At 44.0% G+C, this 22,431-nt stretch overlaps 1 protein-coding gene across 2 annotated transcripts in view; it reads right to left on the bottom strand.

Moving 5' to 3' along the window:
* The window catches only part of ABHD6 (abhydrolase domain containing 6), a 34,110-nt gene that overhangs the window by 3,289 nt on the left and 8,390 nt on the right, over nucleotides 1-22,431 (bottom strand). For both annotated transcript variants that reach the window (XM_030570141.1, XM_030570142.1), the window contains exons 2-9: nucleotides 22,116-22,177; nucleotides 20,210-20,353; nucleotides 12,541-12,697; nucleotides 10,878-10,991; nucleotides 8,593-8,725; nucleotides 4,174-4,331; nucleotides 2,275-2,329; nucleotides 1,050-1,150 (exon numbers count right to left, since the gene is read on the bottom strand). In XM_030570141.1, the coding sequence (XP_030426001.1) occupies nucleotides 1,050-1,150; nucleotides 2,275-2,329; nucleotides 4,174-4,331; nucleotides 8,593-8,725; nucleotides 10,878-10,991; nucleotides 12,541-12,697; nucleotides 20,210-20,328 (837 nt within the window). In that variant the 5' untranslated portion in view covers nucleotides 20,329-20,353; nucleotides 22,116-22,177. The remainder of the gene's footprint in view (nucleotides 1-1,049; nucleotides 1,151-2,274; nucleotides 2,330-4,173; nucleotides 4,332-8,592; nucleotides 8,726-10,877; nucleotides 10,992-12,540; nucleotides 12,698-20,209; nucleotides 20,354-22,115; nucleotides 22,178-22,431) is intronic.

The following is a 22,431-nucleotide window of genomic DNA, read 5'->3' as shown; positions in this document are numbered from 1 at the left end:
CATCCTATTTCCAGCTGGTTTCAGACCACCCACTGATTCTGACAGTGTTACATTTCCCCTTCTATCCCACAATATAGGCCCCAATTTTGAGTTCCCTAATAGGTGTGGTTGGGAGGGGCAGAGCAGGGCAGAAGTGGCTCTAACTTACCTTTCAGTCCTTGGATTCCAGGGCTGTTTCGGAGCCTGCCTGGCTCCTAGTATAAGTTAAAGGAATCTCACAGTTGTTCTAGTTCAAGCTCTGCTCATGGCTTCTTATGAGCCGTGGGAAGCAGAAGAGATCCAGAGAGCATAGTACACTGGCCTCTCTCCCTCCCTCCCTCCCCACCTCCTCCCACCTATGAAAGACGGGGACTGGCATGGGGCTACTCCGGCAGGGGAGTTCCCTATCCCTGCAGCACTTTCACCACTATTAGGCCACCACTACCACATAAAGGGGCTCTGGTGCAGGAGAGAATTGACATTATAGTCTCCCTTCTACACAGCTCCACCCCTGCTTATGTCTCAGCCTGTTTTCCTGTATTCCTTTGCACTCATGTACACATAATCTTCTCCTTTGCAAACGTGTGCACGCACATGCTCCTCTCCTCAATCCTTAACATTCCCTGGATCTCTTTCCCAGTCTTGCATCCTCGTGCTTTTCTTTTCCTCTGCCACCTACCCAAGGAACAGCTTCTCTCTTCCTCGTTGCCAAGACAACTCCGTTTTCGCTTCAAATTTCTTCTTCCAAGCCCACTTCTTTCAGTGAGCTTTCCACTAGCTGCTCCCTCCCTTATGACAATTAAGCAGACAGAATCTGAGCTCCTGGTAGCCAGCTCCCTTCCCAGATCTGCTCTCCCTGTCCCCTTTCCTTTCTGTTGTCTGTTCCCTCCTGTCCTCCTTCATAGACTTCTGTCTGACTGGGAGATCCCTGGGGATCTTGTGTTCTTACTACTGGTCTTTAAAACACGATGCGAGTCACTAGTGCTAGCTGCTTATGTAACATTCATACAGATGGAAACGGAGCACCAATCCTTTATAAAAAAAATAAAACAGCACAGCGGCAGCAATACCTGATCTTGTTTTCCCCAGATGATCTGCGTTGGGGCTTTAATCTTGCTCATGTTTTCATGAAGAGCGTGTCTGGACTTTTCATCTGTAATTTCTAAAAATACTTTTCAGCAGAGAAGAATTAGTCAAACACAAGTGGGATTTGTTCCATTTACTGCTAAATCAGCGTGGCCCGAATCCTGAGTGAGTGATTTCCTTTATTCCTTCAGCAGGCTCCTGTGGACACCAGTGAGGGTTTGCCTGAATAAGGAAAACCTGCAAGACGGGGCGACAGTGGGAGGAAAACACCACTGTGTTCTCAAGGGGACTGTACCCCAGTTGGCCCATGGGGGAGGCAGAATAGGATATAGGGCCTGCCCACAAACCACAGATCACTCCAGGATCCATCAGTGGCAGGACAGCATGTCTGTGACCTCTAGTATGACAAGATTCTCCAACAGACCCATTCTGTTAGCAGGCATTAATTAAAGCTGACCAATGATTAAACCAGATACAAACAGGAGGGGGGAAATTAACTGCTCCAGCTGAGGAGGAGGGCTGCTATCCCAAGTCAGGGAGCTGGGGGAGGGTGGCAAACCCCTATTCTTTTAATGGGAAGGGGAGCAGCACTCCCCTCCACATTACTTCCCCCTTATTTCAGCCCCTGAAGCGGATCCACCAGGGCAGGTGCAGCTGCTCTATCCCACTTCTCTTACATTCAGAAGGGGGAGCTAGGGCCTGGAACAGTAAGGTCCTGATGGGCAGCCAAGCCTATGGAGAAGGATTTGGCTGGGGATGCAGGCAGGGTTTTTCTGGAGTAAATATTTGATTAATAAACCTGAGGGTTTGTTTTCTTTTTCTCTTTTCGGGGGAGACCCTCTGTGAATAATATGTAGTTTGTTTGGAGCTGCGTGGGGATTCTGTCAGCTCACAATACTGCTGGGCAGGGGAAAGACAGGTGCAGAAGAGATACATAGACTCTGGCTGTGTCACTCCACCCTTAGCTCCTCAGAAGGCTGGCTAAAAGAGCGGGGATGATGCATGCCCCATGACACTGTCCCCACCCACTCCTCCACCAGCAGGGAATCTCCACACTGGTGAAGCACCCACCACAGAAAAACCCTGTTATGGAGGCAACTAGGTCCTCTTCTGCATGAGGAGGAAAGATTTGTATGCAAACTGGGTATTTAGGCTACAGATCAAGAGACTTTGTGTTTGGTTCTAGCAGAGCAGAATCAGCGCACTTACATTTCCGGTAAAATTCATTATGCGGGATGCGAACATCAACAAGGCCCTGCAGGATCTATAAATAAATAAATGTGCATCAGGGTAAGAGAACAGACACACCACACATGGCCCACGCACTGCCACTCAGGTGACAGCATGTGGAGAAGTTTCCTGAGGACACTGGACAAGACTGTGCCCAGAATCTGACTCTGGGACCTCTTCGGGTCTGTCCTTTTATGCGTTACACAACGTAATTAAAGCACAAGCTGACTTGGAGACACCTTATGATGACAGGTTGTTGCCATAATGCCTGGGAAACAAGGCTTTGTTACATCGCTGCAGAGCAAGATAGTAAGCACACAAGATCTGACACCTCATAAAGGGGCTACAAGCCTGCAGGATAAAAAGGAAGCAGAAAAATGTCCTTCATACTGTTCAGTAGGAATTTGCTATTAAGCCAGACTATGCGTCTTGCCAGGTTGTCTCAAGAGTTATCATACATTTCTTTATTATTCACATAAAAATTAATACTTTTCATTACCTTACCTTGGCATTACTAATACTTGGCATTACTTTACATTTCCTCTTCTCCTATAATCTATTAATCAAAGACTTCCTAAGGAAAACATATTGCTAAGTTCCTTTCTCCTCACAATGGAACAATTAACATTTCCATTGAATTTGCTAAAAAAAGAACAAACAAACAAGTCTCTTATGTACTGGACAATAATTTTTTGTCTATCTAGCTTTTCCTGTTATCTATATATACTAAAAGCATCCAGACTTCCCAGAAAGCTGCCAAAGAATCTAGATCCTTCCAAGAGGGAAGCATCAGGCAAGTATGGCTGGAAAAAAAAAAAAAGGAAAGTGGCCTAAACCACTAAAGATACTAGTTAAATGCAGAAATTATTGAGGGAGGTTCTATGGCCTGCTTTATACAAGAGGTCAGACTAGGGTGATCATAATGGCCCTTTCTGGCCTTAAAGTCTATGGAAAATTAGAGACTGTGGAAAATATTTTCCCATTAATATTCTCATCCCTCAAATCTCTCAAATCTCCAGAGAAGGGCGGCACCAGAGGAGCAAGAGACCTCCAGGAGCACTGACCTGACACTGTCTGCAAGGGTTGCATTAAAGAAGTTACATTTCTGAACAGAAACCTTCTGAAGTTTCTATGAAGTCAAAAAGATAGGAAAGCTATCGGTAGAACTATGCAAACGCCAGACCTTCTACATCCAACAACCTGTATGTCGTTTATAATCCTTCCTGATTTAATCACACAAAATTAGTCATTGTAAAGATCCAATTTCAGAGATACTCAAAATGAAAGACTAGTCATAAGTGTGACACCTTCCAAGTTGATTTGGAGCACAAAAATGGGAGGAGAGAGGGATTTTGGCAGAAGTCCCACACCTTCTCATTAGTTCTTTTGGCTTCTTTCACGGAGCATGAAGACACAAATGCCACAATTATATTTTGGAGTATACTCTCTATACTTTCAGATATACTTCTGCTAGGATCACATCAATGATGAATCAAAGCCTGTTTGATCTAGTGAAGACTGCAGGATTGGACCTGAACAAATATAAATAAAAATTTCTTGCCCTGATGGACAATTTCAAACTGTATCTTAGGGGGCCAGCATTCTGTGCAAATTGCTAACAGTTCTTTCTTTCCCGTTCTATAAATATATAGCAACATTACCTGGAGAATTACACTGTTCTAAGATACATCCTAGATTGTATCATTTCAGTTTCATTGTCTTTGACACAACCATTCTGTTTAAAACGCTTGAATTTCAGTGAGAGGCAAGCTTGCCCTCTCACTCTCTCTGTGAGAGTTATTCTGATTATGGCCCATCCTGGCCAAGTCTACTACCTTCTGTCATGATTAAAGATGATGACTGTCTAGGATTTCTTACCTGCTGAGGTACTTTAAAGCGTACATAAGAACAAAGCTTCAGCATGTCTGCCATTTCCTCTGGCGTTGATGGAATTAAAGGAATCCTGTCAATACGTTCAGACTCTTTCAGCTCCCGCAGACGCTTAAGAAATGTGTTATCCTTTGGATATGGCAGACCTATATACGATGAACAAAAATAACCACATGCTAAAATCCAAAACAGTGACAACAAGAAGACAGCCCTTCCTAGAGATGGCAACTTGCCACAAAAGGTAGTTATTTCTGGGTGTACTGTACATTTGACTGTTGTAAACTTTCACACAGTCATGACAGCCTCCACTAATAGCTATGGTAATCAAACTAATAGCACTAAACACAGCGCAAACACACACCTGCTTTGTGTTCCTCCCAGTCCCCCGTTCTTCTGAAGAAAAATAAAACTTCTGGTTTTGTCATATACTATTCAAAATGAACTGAGACCAACGAAGTGTTAATCAAGATACGGTTCTGCCCTGCAACACCATGGCATCTCTGTCCTGTGGGAGTCTCTCATAAATGGAACCTGCCAATTTTACCGAATTGTGTGAAGTGGATGAGGATGAGAGAACCTTTGTATTTTCTCAGTTAAACCAGAATTTCAGCTAGTTTGTCAGTCTTCTCACAAAATAACTTTTATCCTCTCTCTTTCTCTCATTCCTTGGTAGATCTTGATTTCTCCTGATTTCTAATTTCCAGAACCCTTTTTCCTAAAAATTTTTAAAAGCCTATCAAAAGGAACACTGCCACTTTGCATAGGCCATAATTTACCTCCCTTCAAAACAAAACAGTGAATCCCATTCCCAGTTCCATCTATGGAATTAAAAATTTATGACTATATATATTATATTGTAATTATATAATATAATATAATATAATATACAACATGTACAATATAATCTATTCCTGAAAATGACTGAAGTTCAGCCAGGGGAACTAAATTACCGATTTCTATGGCCTTCCTGCCTGCTTGCTCATTCAACCAAGGGGCGATATTACACATGTATATTATTTACCAAATGATATCCCAGTCCTCCCTACTCACCATAACTTTGACCCTACTGCTCCCGTAGCTGGTTGCCTCCCAAACACTATGCAGAGAATTTCTCACTTTAATAAAATAGGAAGTGCATTTCCTTGATACACTAACAGTGCATTACACAGGAAGAAGCCAGAAGCAGCAGCAGGGAAGGTGAGTACTCAATTGCAGGTGTGGAAGGAGATGCAGAAGGGGAGCTAGGAGCATACAGTGGGTGCGGAGAAAGTCAGGATGCAATCTGACAAATACTTTACATATATTATGAATGGATGTTTGCTTGCTGGAATGGTAATACCACCAACAGCTAGTGGGTTGAATAACTCATCACATACAGGAAGACAGAAACAAAAGAAAAAAAAATCCTGATGAAGATAGAAACAACAAACAAATCTCCATTTTCTATTATCTTTTTGTAATTATTTGTATAGTTAAGCTGCAGCAGGACATTGTAGGTCTCCTCATGATGTGGGACATACAATTCGCAGGTGGCAACAGCAACTTGCCCACCAAATTGAATTCTCAGACAGGGAACTCCTGAAGCACCAACACTTTATTACTGTGTGCATCATCTGCTAAGCTATCTCTAGGTGCTGGGAAATTAACAATGAGCACTGCAGGGAAAATACAGAACAATGGAATGAAATAGTTATTATTAAGTGACACTATAGGTTTTACACAACATTTTTGCAAAAATTTTCCCCAGCCAGTTCTACTTCAAACCTCTTCACTAGGAGGTGACTCTTCAGGAGTCTGATTTGTCTTGTGTATCCTCAAGTTTCACCTCATTTAAAAACTACTTGCTTACAAAATCAGACATAAAAACACAAAAGTGTCACAGCACACTAGTACCGAAAAATTGCTTATTTTCTCATTTTTACCCTATAATTATAAAATAAATCAACTGGAATGTTAACATTGTACTTACATTTTAGTGTATGGTATATAGAGCAGTATGAACAAGTCATTGTCTGTATGAAATTTCAGTTTGTATTGACTTTGCTGGTGCTTTTCATGTAGTCTGTTGTAAAACTAGGCAAATATCTAGATGAGCTGATGTACCCCCGGAAGACCTCTGCAGACCCCCAGGGATATGTGTACCGCAGGTTGAGAACCACTGGTTCTAATTCATAGATGCCTGACACACACACAGAGACAGTTATTCACATCACTTTCTTTCTCCAGAGCTGCACAGGTGATAACTAGGTAACATTCCACTTTGCCCTTTATTTCTTGCCTTGGAATCACTAGTTTATTGGATAAGAAGCAGCAGCAGCTGTTTTGACAACAGGGGCTAACACCAAAACCTTTCCTGCACGCAGATAAAGCTGTGCCAATACTCAGACACATTTGTAGCATTTAATTCCCTAGCTTGTTCTGAATAGTCTGGCCAGGTATGAAGACAGGAGAGTAAGTTGATGAAATGTGAAATTCTGCATAACCAGGTACTTCAAAATTCACATTTACTGAGTAACTTCCCTTCTTGTAACAGTCTCCAAAAAGCTGGAGAGAGCATAGGAGATTTAGTGGCAGATTTGGGAAGAATCAACTAAGCAATTTTCCTTTTAGACTTTCAGAACAGGAAGGACCCAATTCTCACTTACAGTAAGGCCTCTTTACAGCTCTCTGGCAGTGTACAGATGTCTTAAAGTGGGGCCAATGTAATCTACACCCATTTCAAGACATCTTAAATTGCCAGAGTGCTGTAGAGAGGCCTTACTGTATGCGAGGATTGGACCTGTAGAGATAAGACTACACAGCTAAATCCCCCTGCAGGTTTAAAACAGACACTTCTTGTGAAGTCAGTTCAGATCACCTCTCTTGACCCCTCCCCACCCCCATTTTCATTCATCTCAGCCACTCCTGTCCAAGCCATACAGCTTTGTGCCCTCTCCCTTAGAAACAATCACACAGAGCACAAAGGTTGACGCAGACTCTGCCTAGTTACCCAACAGCTAAGATTAGACTGTTGGCAAGAAGCATCACTGGTAGAAGGTGTTTCAATTTACAAGTTTCTACTCAAATCGATATTACAGAAAACTGATTTTAAGAAAGGTCCAAGGATTTTCTTTCCACCATGCTGAAAACTGGAGACGACACATTTAGCAATCTCTCAGTTACATACAACGCTAAACATTTACACACACATTACCAAAACTTTCAGAGCTGCGTGGGGATTTAGCCCCACAGCTAAGCCTCTGCCAGGTGCTGGGACTGGACAACAGGGAATGGATCACTTGATAGTTGCCCAGTTCTGTCCACTCCCTCTCTTGAGGGAGAGGGAGTGGACAGAACTGGGCAACTATCGAGTACTGGCCATAGTCAGAAGACAAGATGCTGGTTTAGATGGACCACTGGTCTGAACTACTATGGCCATTCTTAACTCATTCCAATTCCAATGGCACTCCTGGAACTAAACCTCTGTGCCTCCCTATGAAGATGTAAGAGTCCACATTTAGGATTCCAGCTACCTCTCAATGTGTCTATAACAGAAGTAGCTGCTGTGATACCAAATGCCACCACTCTGGGAGAGCCACAACCCTTTGATCTGTAAAAGCCAATGAGGAAACAACAACTCTTTAGCTGGGCCTGCAAATACTTCTTCATGTCCTGGTCCCTCCTCCTACCTATACTTCCATCTCTGCCCTCCCTCCCCTGCAACAGATAGCAAAGCTACTCTTTGCATAGCAATTTCTGAAAACCTCCACCTTGGTGTAGCATAGGCTCCAAGAGAGCAGAAAGCAAAGGTGCTGATGATGTGTGTCGTCCTCCTCTGCAGTGGGCATTTGGGGGGGGGGGACCAATTAAGGCAGCTCTCTTTCTGCCCAGATTCTTCCTCCACTATGTACGTGTGAACATTCCATTTTAAACGTTCGCAGCTCAAATAAATTCAGAACCAATATTTTTCAAACGCATAGATTGTCTGTCCCCCCAGCTTCAGCCAACATTGAGCTATGCAAACCCATTGTTTTCTGCACACATCATTAAAAAAAAAAAAGTCACCTTTGGGCTGCAACTAAGCATGGAACATTTCAGCCTAAACAGGAGTTTGCTGGAGAAAACTGTGAAAAAGAGGGCTTAGAACAGAGACTGGAATTCAGCTTTCACAGCATTTGTTATCTCATACTTCATGTGCTGTGTTCCAGGAGTACATGCACTGTTCTGTTAGAGTTTAATTAGTCTTATGGAGTATAAATACATCTAAACTGGATTCTAAAGTCTCAGTTGGTGCCAAGTATTTCTTCCCACTATCTAATTCACAAAGTTTACACTGGATTCAGTACTGCCCAAGGTTCTCTAGGTTCCTTTGGTACAGGGTATATACCTAGCTACTTCCTTCCATACTGTTTTTACTGTGCCACTCACCTGCAGGGCATACAAGAGACAGGCTGCAAATCTCTGCTGGGTATTGAGCAGCATAAACTCCTGCAACATTTCCACCCATTGAGGTGCCGATCAGGTGAAAAGGTCTTCTGTTCAGCTTGATACATTCAACAAACTGAAATGGAAAGGGCAATGAGGCCACAGGGAGCAACTGCACAGTTACAATCCGAGTCATTAGAAAAAATAAACTCCAAAGCTACAGCATATAGTAATCATGAGGTCCTGGCAGCATTGCAGTAAATCCTAAAAGCAAAGCTAGAGCAGTGTGGTGGATCCACAGAATCTTAAGATTGCCCGTGCATCCTCTTTAAATAAAAGGTAACGTATTTCCCATGGAAGGTGTTGGCTTAACAGTGCTGAGGGTGGACATCACCATCCACAGAGCACGGTAAGCTTCCCCACCTTGTCCCAGCAAAGTGCCTTGCCCCTGAGCAAGAGAACAAGCTTGAGAGCTACCAGAGTAGTTCGGGGTCTGTGACCTGTTAGTTTTTAGCCACTGCTGAGACTGTTTAAATAGCAACAAGCGTGGAAGTAGCGTCTGTGACAGGATACCTGCCCACTGGAACGGCACTGAGAACACTACTCTCCTTTCCTGTTGTTATTTTTATTGTTTCACAGGTCTGGCTGGTGCTTGACAGACAAACAAAAACACAGGTTCCTGGCCCAGGTTCTCTAGGTTCTACAAGGGTAGCAAACAAGCGCTGATGATAACTTTCAGTCACTACTGACCCAGGTGAGATTGGAACGGCTAAGGCTTAAAGGCTCCACAGGCCATTACCAAGCCTCTGAACCATCCAGCCTCATCTACATCCCTCTTTAAAGGAAAGGAAAATAAACGAAAATAAACTGCAGCCTGATCCACGTTATAGAGAACAACAGTCCCTGTTTCACCTCCTCCCACCTTCCTGCTTGGTCTTGTTCCTCTTCTCTCCCACATTCCAGCCCCATCCATCTTGATAATGCCAATAAGGGACAAGGGGGAAAAATGCAAACTTAGAAAATACAAAAATGTGGCCCCTCACCTGCTGTTTATTTCTGCAGCATCTTACCAACCGCCTCTCCGTTTTAAGAGCTCTGCTGCAGAGCTCATCTTAGGAGAGATTTAACGCTCTCCACTGAGGCCTGACCCTGTACACCACTGTGGCAGTGCAGAGGTGTTCGCATAAATAAGAATCTGGCCCAGAATATATTATATACTTAAATCAAATGTGAAGTAAAAAGCAACACCGTCACAAGGAAGGCATTTGCTGATGATGCCAAAGGAAATGGGCAGAGGCACTTGGCAGCTTTTACAAAGATTGGGATTCAATACCAGTCTATAAGGTGCCACAGGACTCTTTGTCGCTTTTAATCTGATAGAGTGGTGCATGAGTCACTTGGGGGGGAGGGAGGCGGGCTTGTAGGTTGTGATCCTGGATCCCTGCCCATTTTCACTGCTGGCTCTTGAAAAGATTTGTGGGTGGAGAGGAACTGAAATCAATCAGAGTATATGATTGGGGAAAATGCTACTGCTGTGCCTCCATGTCCCATCTCCCCCCACCCCACTACAGGCTTTTTTCTTCAGCCCTGCCATATCCCTTAATTATGACGCCATTATGCTGAAAGGAAAATTTACACATTTTATAATCTGAGCAGCAAAGTACAAAAAAGCCCTCCCATCATACGAAGCTCCTGTGAGCTGCAGGGTTTTAAGAACTCATCTGATTCTGGGACACAGGGTCCTAGCTGTAATTTGCACACTGAATTTTCTAACGTATTTGAATGTGCCCGAAGCAGTAAGACTGTCCAGGCTAATCAGTCACATGGTAGGAGGTTAGTCCTTGAAGGAACAGATGGACACGTTCCCTCTGCGAAGTTCCTTCTGCAGGGCTGCAACTTAGCACATTAAAGAGAGCCAAGGAGCAAAACCGATACTGGCCCATCTAGTGATCCAAAGGAATGAACAGCTGAGCTGCAGGAGGGGAGGGAAAAGGAGAAGTACACTGCACTTGCTACAAGCCAGGAGTAGATGATTTCCCCTGCAAGAAGAGGAGAGCAGGGGAATGACTCCTCTGGGGTTTTCCTGAGGCAGCACACTTGCATGCTGCCATCTGCACAGGGCTGAGCCAAGAGCACAATATAGCCCTCCATGTTTCACCTTCAATCTTCTAAAGAGAAGAAATCCTGGTTTCCAATCACTTCAAAGACAAATCAAACCCATATACCCTGATTGCCCAGGAAAGGGGACATGGAGAAGAACAGGCACAGAACACAGCTGAGGCCATCACCTGGTGTATTCTTTTAACTTGCCCATTGATGGAGTAGTCATCTAATGATGATCGGGTAGTTCCCTCATGACCAGGCATGTCAACACAAACCAAGTGCAGGTTCTTCGGAAGGAACTGCGGAAACAAAGCGCTCGGCAGTTAGCCTAGAGAAGGATGCTATGAAGGAAATTGGTAATTACAGTGAGGAAAATATTGATTTCCTGTTAAAATCTCGCTGGGAAATGTTGTCCTCATTAGCACAGTGTGGCCAATGGCTGCACCATATTACATTAGTTCACTGTGAGTTGGTATTGTCGTTTATAAGCTTAAGGAAGTTTTATTGTTTAAAAAAAATCGAATCCAAGAAAAAGAGAAGGGGAGGGAAAAAGGGACTGTGTTATAAATGTTGGTATGTGTACACCCAGCATGAGAAGTGATTAAATACCTTGGGCTAGATTTCCTGCACGCAAAGCTTCTCTCACAGTACAGCCTTGCCACCGCATAGAGATGGTTTCCAGCAGAGCACAGGTAGCTTTTCCTTTGCTGCTTTCCCTCAGAGTTGTTGCTGGGAGAGAGCAACTTTACTTCCTGCTGCTGGCTCCATAGGAGCTCTGCAGGTAGGCGTTACTGTGGGGAAGTGTGAAATAAGTACCTCCCATAATCATCCCATGTACACGTTCACTCTGGCCAGTAACACCCACTTTTGGGGTGGTGAAAGGCCCCTAAAAACACCTCCAGTATTAAGGAGATGAAGCCTGTTTTCTGAGACCACAACCTCCTCTCCTCAAGCAGATTTTGGGTCTTAAGGGCCTTCCACAGGGACTCTGCTTAGGTGCTGACACAGACTAGAGTGCAAATCTAGCCTCATAGATTAAATACCAGAAATGACCCATTCACCAGAATTATTATACACCAGACTCCAGCTGTTAAGAAAAGGCTCCATCGTATTAAGTACGATTTAAGGGCCTGTGATATACAGAGGGTCAGAATGGATGACCTGATGGTCCCTTCTGACCTTAAACTCTATGGGCACATCTACGCTACAAACTTAAATCAACCTGTGTTAGGTCGACTTACAGCCACTGCAGTAATTACTGAGGTGGCCGATGACCACGCTACCCTCCTTGTGTAGATGGAGCATGTCCTCACCAGGAGCATGTCCACCAACCGAAGAGGAGCAGCCCACCACCAGCCCCAAGCAGGAACCGTAAAATTGACAAGAATGACATCCAACAGCCAACGTAACTAACGCAGCGTCTACACAGACACTACATCACCCTGTGTACACCAACATAAGCCTTTCGTGGAGGTGGACTTATGATGTTGATGTAGTAGGGCACTTACATTGGGGACAACAAGGCTGTAGCATGTACGTTGACATTAGGCAGCTTACGTCGACCTAACTCTGTAGTATAGAACAAGCCATGACATTATTAAGTCTGGAAGCATAAATCCTCTAAACTTTGAATGACAAAAGGGGTGGAATGCATCAGATGATCAATATGTACAGTAACTGAGGATATTTCTAGTTTTCCAAAATAATTGTCATAGCTGTGATCAGTATAGCTAAGCTTCCTAATGTGCTAGCAGGAGACCCCTCTTTCACAACACCAACAGCACTGCAAGTAAAAGTGTTCTCTCGCTAAGGCAGTATCCATTTGTTGTTAGAAAAATGGAAACATACCTTGACCACAGACAACCACATATCTTTGTGGGCTGAAAATCCATGTAACATCAGTATGGATGGTTTGAATCCAGGTCTCCCTCGATAAGAAAAACAGAACCGGTAATCATCATAGTTGGCATATCTAACCTGCATGCCCAGTGCTCGACGCCAGTACCTAAAGACAAAGAAATAAGTGAAACATGACATTGGAGCATGATCTAAAAGTCTGAGCACAAGACAGGCACACAGGACTCCTGGGATCAATTCCAGGTCCTGACTTGCTACGAGAATGCAGACTTAACGCCCAGATCCTCAATGGTATTTAGGCACCTTATGCCTACCGATTTCAATGGAAGGTCGGAACCTAAATACTTTTGTGGATCTGGGCCTCAGGGTCCAATTCTAAGCAGTACTGAGCATCTCTTGCAAATACTCAACACCAAACAATCCCCAGTGAAGTCAGTGTATGTTGAGGATGCCTCAGAGGATGTGCTGAAGATTAGCCTCTTTTGGCTCAGTTTACTCATCTTTAATATGGACGCAAACAAGGGGAATTGTGAGGCTTAGTTTATATTTGAAAAGCATTAGGAGACCCTTGGGTAAAATGACACATGTAAAGGCAAAGTATGATGGACATGTAATGTCAGGAGTTGTTATGCTGGCTCATTTGAGTTCAATGAAAAATGTCACAGAGAGCTCAGCCCCCACAAGGGACTGATACACCACTTACATGGAAAGTGGGGCTCCAATGGTGTGCTGGGCTTGTGGGGGCCCTGTGCACTGGGGCGGACCCAATCTTAGGGGCAGCAGGCACTCAGATACCCCACAGATGGGTGCAGAGAACTTGAACAGAGCAGAACAGTTAGCAAACCTTTATCAAAGTTTAATAGTTTGGCTGCTGCCACAGGGTGGCTGACCCTTTAATTGAAGCTGGTCCAGTGCCCCTGTGCTAGAACAGGTTCTCCTGGTTTGGCCAGCTATGAGAGCAGGGCAGACTCAGAGAGGGAGGAGGTCCCTAAAGGAAACTGTAGAAGGTTCCTCAGTGAAGGCAGAAGAGGGGTTTTCTGGATGAACTCCCCAAGCTGGAGCGAATGCAAGGCAAGAAAGCAGCAGAGGGAGTTGCAAGCTGGAGCGCCAGAGCTGAGGGCCAAAGCAGGCTAAAGGCAGGCAAGCAGCGGAGGGGCATACCTGCTGAGGTCTCCACACTGTTGCACTGGAACCGGAGGGTGACAGAGGACTGGGGAACAGGTGCAGGGCCTACTTTCTGGCCTATTTAAGATGTGAGCTTAACAGAACTGGACAGTGCTGGATGCTCCCTGATGAGGATGAGCTCCCAGCAGAAAGGCTGGGGGGTTGCAGCTGGAAGGGCTGGGGCAGCTGTCCTGGAAGGACAGGAGAGAACTGAAGAGGTGCCCAGGAGCAGTGAAAGGCTCCTGAGTGTGGTATGTGCTATGTCTACTGACCAGATCACATGGGATTTTAAGGACTGCATGGCAGCAGGGTGTAAGAAGTGGACTATGTTTCGGGACTTTTGTTACAGATTATTTGCACTAGAGTTTTGTAATAAACTGGCCGTAAGGAGGCATATTACTGAGACAAGCAGCCTGTTGTAAAGTCATTAGAAACTCAAGGGGGGAAGTAGGACAGTAAACCTGGTGTTAAGGTGCCCATCTGAAAGGGAGCACTCTGTGTCAGAGGGGAATCACTGACAGCTGCTTTATAACATTTGAAAAAACATTTAAAGCAAAAAGTGACCGGGACAATATTGTGGACAGTTATATAGCATCCTGCATTGCTTCCAGCCGAAATAAAGCCCCATTGGAATAATGCACTGATTTCAAACCAAGGTTTTGCTGATGGTCTCTATGGCCATTCGTCATTTAGGCGTGAGGTACGCAAACAGCCATTTTGCTGCTCACAAGGCAAGTGAGGTCAACCAGGCTGTCGCTGGTCTCAGTTGTCCATCTGAAATGAGCTGGGGAGTGGGCCTGCATGTATGCAACACCCTCCCTGCTGATGTCTCATGAATTCCTCCTCTTCGTGGCTCAGCACAAGGGCTTTCTATTCATTTCACGCTAACTTTGGGGCTCTATTTTTAATGGATTTTCCTTTTTGCTGTTGCTCTGTCTGGGACCAATCCTGAGTGCCACAAGTAAATTTTAAAACAAATGGAGGTTCATTCAGGCCAACAAAGCAAGAATTTGCAACACAAGGCAGATTATAAGCTCCATGACACTGAAGTAAAAACAAGACTGACTTCAGTGAAGTCAACAGTTACTTGGACTGAGATTAGACTCTGGCCCCTGTCTGCAGATTAAACAAAATAATTGGAAAGTATCTGGTGACCAGAATATTGATAAATACCAGCTTGTGTAGTATCAGTTTATATAAAAAGTGACTATGATGTCACTAAGGCTGGATAGTGTTGTCATTGTGAGGGTGCAGAGAGCCAGCAAAAAGCTTATGCAGCACCTCAATCCTTATTTACTGTAAGCCCCATTTTGAGGGCTTATATGGGACTTATGTGGTGCCTAGACCTTGTGCAAGTCCTACGTACAGAGGTGAATTTCACCCTGAATGAATAAGTGTCTTAAGGTTCGCCTCAGGGGCCCCGTGTAAATCATCATTGGGCAAGATATTAACATTTTTAGCAACTGATCCTGATGGATCAATTCAGCAAAAGACAAAATAATCTGTTCAAAGCTGAACTGATCCCTCACAAGGTGTTAACACTATTAGCAGCGGCAGGAATGGCAGCTAAACAGATTAGCACACGAAGCAAAGGAGGCGCAATCCATGGCCAGATGGCAGTGGAGCAGCCTCAGACCTCAAACCCTGCATGGAGACACATGCCAAAAGCAGGGGAGCAGGAAAAAGACATTCTGTAGCACCCCAACTACAAACTAAGGCCATGGCCTCTACCATTAAGAGTGTAGCTCATTGTAGCCCTAGTGCAACCCATATGAACAATAATGGGAGGGGAGAGAGGGAATGGGGGGGACAAAGAGAACAGGTTTTGAATTGCGACATGCTGTCACTGGCTACCCCTGTCGAGTCTGTGATCTCAGCCTGCTCTCAAGAGCTCAGTCTACCCTGAGAAGTGGAAATGGTCCATGGATTGAAAGGGGACCAAGTAGCCACAATACTTTTAGTCTCATTCCCTCCTACAGGTGCACAAAGAAAATATAATTCAAGAACAAAAACAAAAAAAAATCAATTTCTAATGTAACAGAATAAACAACAAATTAAACAATACAAATTCTGAAGAAACAAGATTCACGGGAAGCGAGGGGAGAGTTCTGCAGAACTGCTGGATATTCTGTAACAAAATGTACACAAGATTCCCAGGCAATTCCTAGTAATATCCAGGCATTATAGATCCAGCTACTATAGATGTAGACTCAAAACTAAGCTTAGAAAAGAAACGGGCATTTATCTGTTTAGAAAAATCCTCTCATCCTCTCCTCAACTCTGCTGATTGAGCCATGCCATTCCTCAACATAAACTCCATGAACTTCTCCCTCAGTCCCTAACCGCTTTTTTAAATATATTGCACATTCTTATCTGCCTACCCACCCTGGCTCCTCAGAGCTCTCTGGCATCAGCCCTTTTCTTATCATCTTTTCTACTCTGAAACTCTTGCCTATGTCTCCACTGACTAAATATTTACAAGAACATAGGAACTTCCATTCTGGATCAGCCCTGAGGTCCATGCAGTCCAGTAGCCTGTCTGTGACTACAGCCAATACCAAATGCTTCAGAGGAAAGTGCAAGAAAACCCAGAATAGGCAGATTTGGGGTAATCTGTCTTCCCATGAAGGCCTCATCCTAATCCCAACTAGTTGAGAGATTGTCTTAAACCCTGATGACTGGTTTTGTATCCTTTCCAAAACTCTTCTTTTAGTGCTATAACAACTCTAGATATTTTGTTATCCATATCATCGTTCAATCCCTCTTTGAATCTTGCTAAATTCCTGACCTCAATGATATCCCGTGGCAACGAGTTCCACAATCTAATAATGTGAATGAAAAAGCATTTTTGTTTCCTTCACTCACCAAAATACCAATTTCTGTAGCACCAGGCTTCACACTGTCTGTTAATAGGCTTGTGCTGCTACTTCTTGTTGATTAATTGTATTATCGTAGCACCTAGGAGCCCTAGCGTAGAGGGGAGGTCACCCCGCTCCAGTGTGGAAGGGGTTAAAAACAGCCCTGGGAAAGGCTGCCCCAGGGAGCCACTCAGGAGTGGGCTTGAGGCAGCCAATCAGGGCCAGGCTGGGAGTATAAGAAGGCCTATGGAAAGCACTGGGTCAGTCTCTCTCTCTAGTTTTGAAGGGAGAAGGATGTAGCTGCCTGGGAATAGGGTACGTGAAGCAGAGCAGCGCTGGAGAAGGGCAAGAGGAGCTGGGGAGCTCCAGCCTGGCAAACTTCCCCGGGCTGAGGCCTTGATAAAGGCCTATACAGGTACTGGGGCTGAGAGGTGCAGCCCAGAAATAGGCAGAGGCAGCTGGTCCAACCCCCTTGCCAATGATGAGTGGCCTTTACAGACTGCAGTTTGCTTCAGTGGGAGGAGGCTATATGATGACTGGTAGTAGCCACTCAGGCAAGGTGCGTGTAGAGGGTTGAGTGTTCCCCTGGGAGGGGAGACCCAGCATATGGGGGTACTGCGGTGAGCAGAACCCCAGGGTAAGGGGGTCTGGGAAGGACATGGGGGGCCTGAGGCAGGTGAAACATTGGCCACCAGGAGGTGCTCTGTGTGCTGGATGAGCTAATTCCTAAACAACCAGCAGGAAGCACTGTGCCAGTGAGTCAGCACTCTGCTACACCTAGTCATTGACCAGGACCCTGTTGTGCTAAGTGCTGTACAAAACAGAACAGAAAGATGGTGCCTGCCCCCAAAGAGTTTACAATCTAAGTCAGGGGTGGGCAAACTACAGCCTGTGGGCTTGATCCAGCCCCTCAGGGCTTTGGATCCAGCCTGTGGTATTGTCCCCCGTGCAGGGGGGCAGAGGACACCGTGTGTTGCCCTTGCCTCCAAGCACTGCTCCCCACAGCTCCTATTGGCTGGGAACAGGGAACTGCGGCCAATGGGAGCTTGTGAGATGTACCTGGAACACTGCTAGGGCAACCCCCCTCCCTCAGGGGTCTCATTCCAAGGACACACAAAATAGAGATTTTAAAAAACAGGAAAAGCATCTACAAGGAAGTGAAATTTGGCTAATCCTCTTTTGCCAATCGGATTTATACAAGCCAGAGGACTCAGAAGTCCCAGTACTGGACTGACATTCTCCATAGCAGAGAACTGGTCATACTTTTTTAGCCATCATTTGCAGAAGCATCATTCTGCCTTACAGTTCCTGATGTGATGCTTGAAGGAAAGCAATTCTTCCTTACACATATTTAGTTTCTGATATTCCTGGGTTTGATTACATCCTGCCAGTTTTAACCTTCAGTTCACCTGAATACATAGATTATGAGATTAACTTAGAATAAATCTGTGTTAGACCTACATGTCTGTCCATTTTAAAAAAAAGAAATGAGATTGATACTGCTCCCTTGTCTGAGTGAGTGGAAATGGGATTACAAATTGCACTACAATCAGAAATTTCTACGGAAGATCAGTTTGACTTTAAGATACCCCAGCACTAGAGTGGAATTGATGAGTGACCAAATTAAAACAACTCATACTGTTAACTGTACATCAGGTAAAGCAATCCTGGAACACAGCTGGAATGCCAGATGAGGCATTTTTAAAGGAATATCTTCTGTTTAAACCCTCATCTGAAATAAACAGAGGGATTGAAAAAATCATCATTTCTTCATCTCGTTTCCACATAGATTAAAGAGCTAGTATGGTTCTCTTCTGTTATTGGAAAGGATGCGGTACCACAGGCTAATGAGGAAAACTACACAACTTCTCTTCAACACTACAGTGCAGAGAGAGAGCTGGGAACTTTCTTTCTGTAACTAACAGTTTTCACATTTCAGATTATATTCTTAATTGTGAGGAAAGATGTGGCTTCAGAGAAGCTTTGTGTAACCTGATACAAATCAGAACACTTAGATTAACATTCATATTTAAGACAGTGACAGACCACATGTTAGTTACCACATGAAGGTACCTTGTGTTTGTTCGGCACAGCCTAGCCATTTTGAAATAAGACTGGCCAGGCTATTGTAAGTACAGTCCCAATACAGCTGTCATGGGAAAGGAACTTAGATCCATTAATGCTTTTCTCAGTGAGAGCCCATTATCATCATCTCCTTTGCAAAAGAATAACTCACAGAAATGCAGCTTGTCATGAGATGTCAAGAGGAGTTGCACAGACTCTGACAACTGCATTACCAATGCAGATTACTGCTGCACAGAGGTTTTCTACTTCTCCTGAGCATAACATTTCTGTCCTGAGCATGAAATTACCAGGTTTCCATTCTGTCTTGCTGGACGATTGCCCTGTCCCAGTTCACAGAGGAACCATGAAGCCTCTGTCAATTGCTCTCTTGCTTTTAATTCTCTCCCACACCTTGTCTTGTTTCTTTGCTCTGCTTGAACCCACATTCTGGTCCCATTGTGACAATCACTCCTGCCCACAAGATCCAAATAGCCTTCCTGATTGATGAAGGTATCCAACAGGCCATTTGTCCCCAGTCTGTTCTCCTGTACTGTGAAAAGTGCAAATGACACTAGTTCCCATGGGCAGCCCTCCCTCTCAAATGAAAGCAACAAGGATAATCAAGCTCTGCCTAGCAACCTGCAGCAAAGACATAACCCAAAAAGCCTCCGATGGGAGAATGTGATAAGGAATGGTAGTATTCCTTCTGTCTGTGTTTTAAAGTTATGTTTTTTAAGAGTAATACAAATCTATTATAACAAAACTCCATCCACATGTTAAAGTCTTAATCTAATTTTATATTACGGGCCCTAAGAATACTTCCCCCAGGTGCCAGTCTACCTTGGTATCAAGTATAGCTGACTGAGATTTTGGGAAGTTTTCATAACACTCCTTGTCACTAAACAATCCTGTTTTCTAAAATGTATTAAAGCTGGACCCCGCTGTTAGTCATTTCTATGGGCTAGAAGAGAACACATCATTGAACTCTGGGACTCAGGAGTCCAGGGTTCAGTACCTGGCTTGGACAGTGGCCTCATATGCAGGGGTGCTGGAACTAGCAGTGCTAGACATGCAGCAGCACCCCCAGGATTGAAGTGGTTTCCATCATGCACAGGGTTTACAGTTTTGCTCAGTGGCTCTCAACACCCTCTCTATAAAAAGTGTTCCAACATCACTGCTCATATGTGACACTGAGCAAGTTGCTCAATCTCTCCATACCTCAGGTCCCTATCTGCAAAATCAGGATAAATAATACTTCCTCTCTCCCAGCCTTTATCTGCATTGTCTAGTTAGATTGTAAGCTCTTTGGGGCAAGTGCCGTTTCTTACTATGCGTATGTACAGCACTTGTCACAATGGGGCCCTCCACCCGAGCCTGAGGCCCCATGCACTACTGTATGAATACAAATTAAGAATATGAATAATAAAACAATAAGATCAATGGGGACCGCATATTTAAGATAAGTGAGACTTACTGAGCACTCAGTTTGTCTGGCAACCACACATTTTAAATCTAAGTTATAGTGTGAACCAAAAATAATCATTCCATGCTAATATACTTATACTTTAACTTACCAATAATAGATTTTGATCAGTGCAGAAGGCCACAGGAGAAAGGATGCTACAAATGCCAGAATGGGGATAGCCAGAGTGCCTCCTGCTATTACAAACATGTTTAACACATCAAGGTCCATGTTGTTCTTTAAGGCTCTACCTCACCTGCATACGTTAAAATAAGAACCAGAGGTCAGCAACAAAATTGTGAATGAAGGAAAGGCTGCCAAGGTAAGAGGAAGGCATTAAACATACAACATATATTGATCAGGAATACAGAAAACTGTTTTTAGTTTTAAAACCGTATTTCTTCCAGACCTAAAAACTGCAATCTCATCTTCTCGGATCGACGTTAAAGACAGCTGGTCTTAATTTAGCTGCTATGGCACTTTGCAAAACATAAATCCTCGCCCCCTCCCTACCATCATGCTATCCCCAATCTGAAGACTGGGGTAAGAAAGCTCTTATTAAGCATTCATTTAACCCAATTAGCCTTCCTATCCTCCCTACCAAGTCTGAGATTCACAGCATACAATATCGGACCTAAAATTCAACCTCATGTGTCCTGGGTCAGACTCATTTCTGCTTTAGACAGGCAGCTGCTAATCAAGGAGTAGAGCCTCTTAAAGGACTCAAGGAAGTCTGTGAAGGAGACCTGGCATAGCATTCTTCATCTACAGGCCCTCAAAAGAGTCAGATTGGTCCCTTCTCTGAGAAGACACCAGAGCATTCAAATCCTCGTACTAGACTGAAAACATATTGTTCCCAAGAGCTATGTTAAAAGGGGCTCCTGCCAGAACCTCAGAGGGCTCCAAATGCAAGATCTCAAAGAACTTCCATGTTCTGGGATTGCTAATACAAATTGTTTTTCAAATGCATTCGTCTGTATAGCATAATGTGAGATTACTTTATTTCTATACTCTCATCACTAAACAGCATGCATGCACTTTACTATTGAAGAATTAAACCCTGTCACACAGACATCCTGGGCATATCCCTTAATTCCTGATGTTGAACATCTGCCATACCATCCATTTCTCAATGCTAGTCTCCTCACAAGAGTTAATTATAATCCAAGCATATTTAAATCCAAGGTTCACTAACCACTCATCTCCCAGTGCTACTGCTCAACTTCTCACAATAGGGCCCATGGAAAAACCTACTTCTGTTTGCTCCATATGGGTTTGGTTATTTTGAGGTGTTACAGTCATTGCTACAGCTGGTATATTACATTGCTGAACAGGAACCAAACACTGTACCTACAATCTGTTCTGAACTGGAGCTGTACTACTAGGTCATATGCCAGCAATGGCCCTTTGCTATGTACATCGGCCAAACTGGACAGTCTCTACGGAAAAGGATAAGTGGACACAAATCAGACATCAGGAATGGCAATATACAAAAACCAGGAATGGCAATATACAAAAACCTGTAGGAGAACACTTCAACCTCACTGGCCACACTATAGCAGATCTTAAGGTGGCCATCCTGCAGCAAAAAAACTTCAGGACCAGACTTCAAAGAGAAATTGCTGAGCTTCAGTTCATCTGCAAATTTGACACCGTAAGCTCATGATTAAACAAAGCTGTGAATGGCTTGCCAACTACAAAACCAGTTTCTCCTCCCTTGGTTTTCACACCTCAACTGCTAGAACAGGGCCTCATCCTCCCTGATTGAACTAACCTCGTTATCTCTAGCTTGCTTGCATATATATACCTGCCCCTGGAAATTTCCACTACATGCATCTGACGAAGTGGGTATTCACCCACGAAAGCTCATGCTCCAAGATGTCTGTTAGTCTATAAGGTGCCACAGGATTCTTTGCTGCTTTTACAGATCCAAACTAACATGGCTACCCCTCTGATACGTGACACTCTCTGATTAGAATTTAAACATAACAATCAGAGTCTTTAAAAGCAGGGCTTACTGTTCAGAAAAGCCTCTTCCTCCTGGGGACAGCTGCCACAGGCCACCGGTACCGATGATGTTCTGAAAAAATTATTAAAAAAGAAAAAAGTAAATTATATTCCAGTGCTTTTTACTTTCATATTTAGTAGAGAGATGCTGTTCATTTCTGCTGTTTAAACCATCAGCAGCACTTCAAAGTACAAGGTCACTACCCCCTGTTCAACCTTTCCCATTTTATATCACTTCATGTAATAAAATATATCAAGACACTAGTTCCAAGCATGTACAAAGTGCAAGCCAACACGCAGGACAAACAGTGAAAAAGAGTGAGAAGA

The sequence above is a fragment of the Gopherus evgoodei genome, chromosome 7 (assembly GCF_007399415.2).
Source record: "Gopherus evgoodei ecotype Sinaloan lineage chromosome 7, rGopEvg1_v1.p, whole genome shotgun sequence".
NCBI lineage: Eukaryota > Metazoa > Chordata > Testudines > Testudinidae > Gopherus > Gopherus evgoodei.
This window is presented reverse-complemented; position numbering and strand designations above follow the sequence as displayed.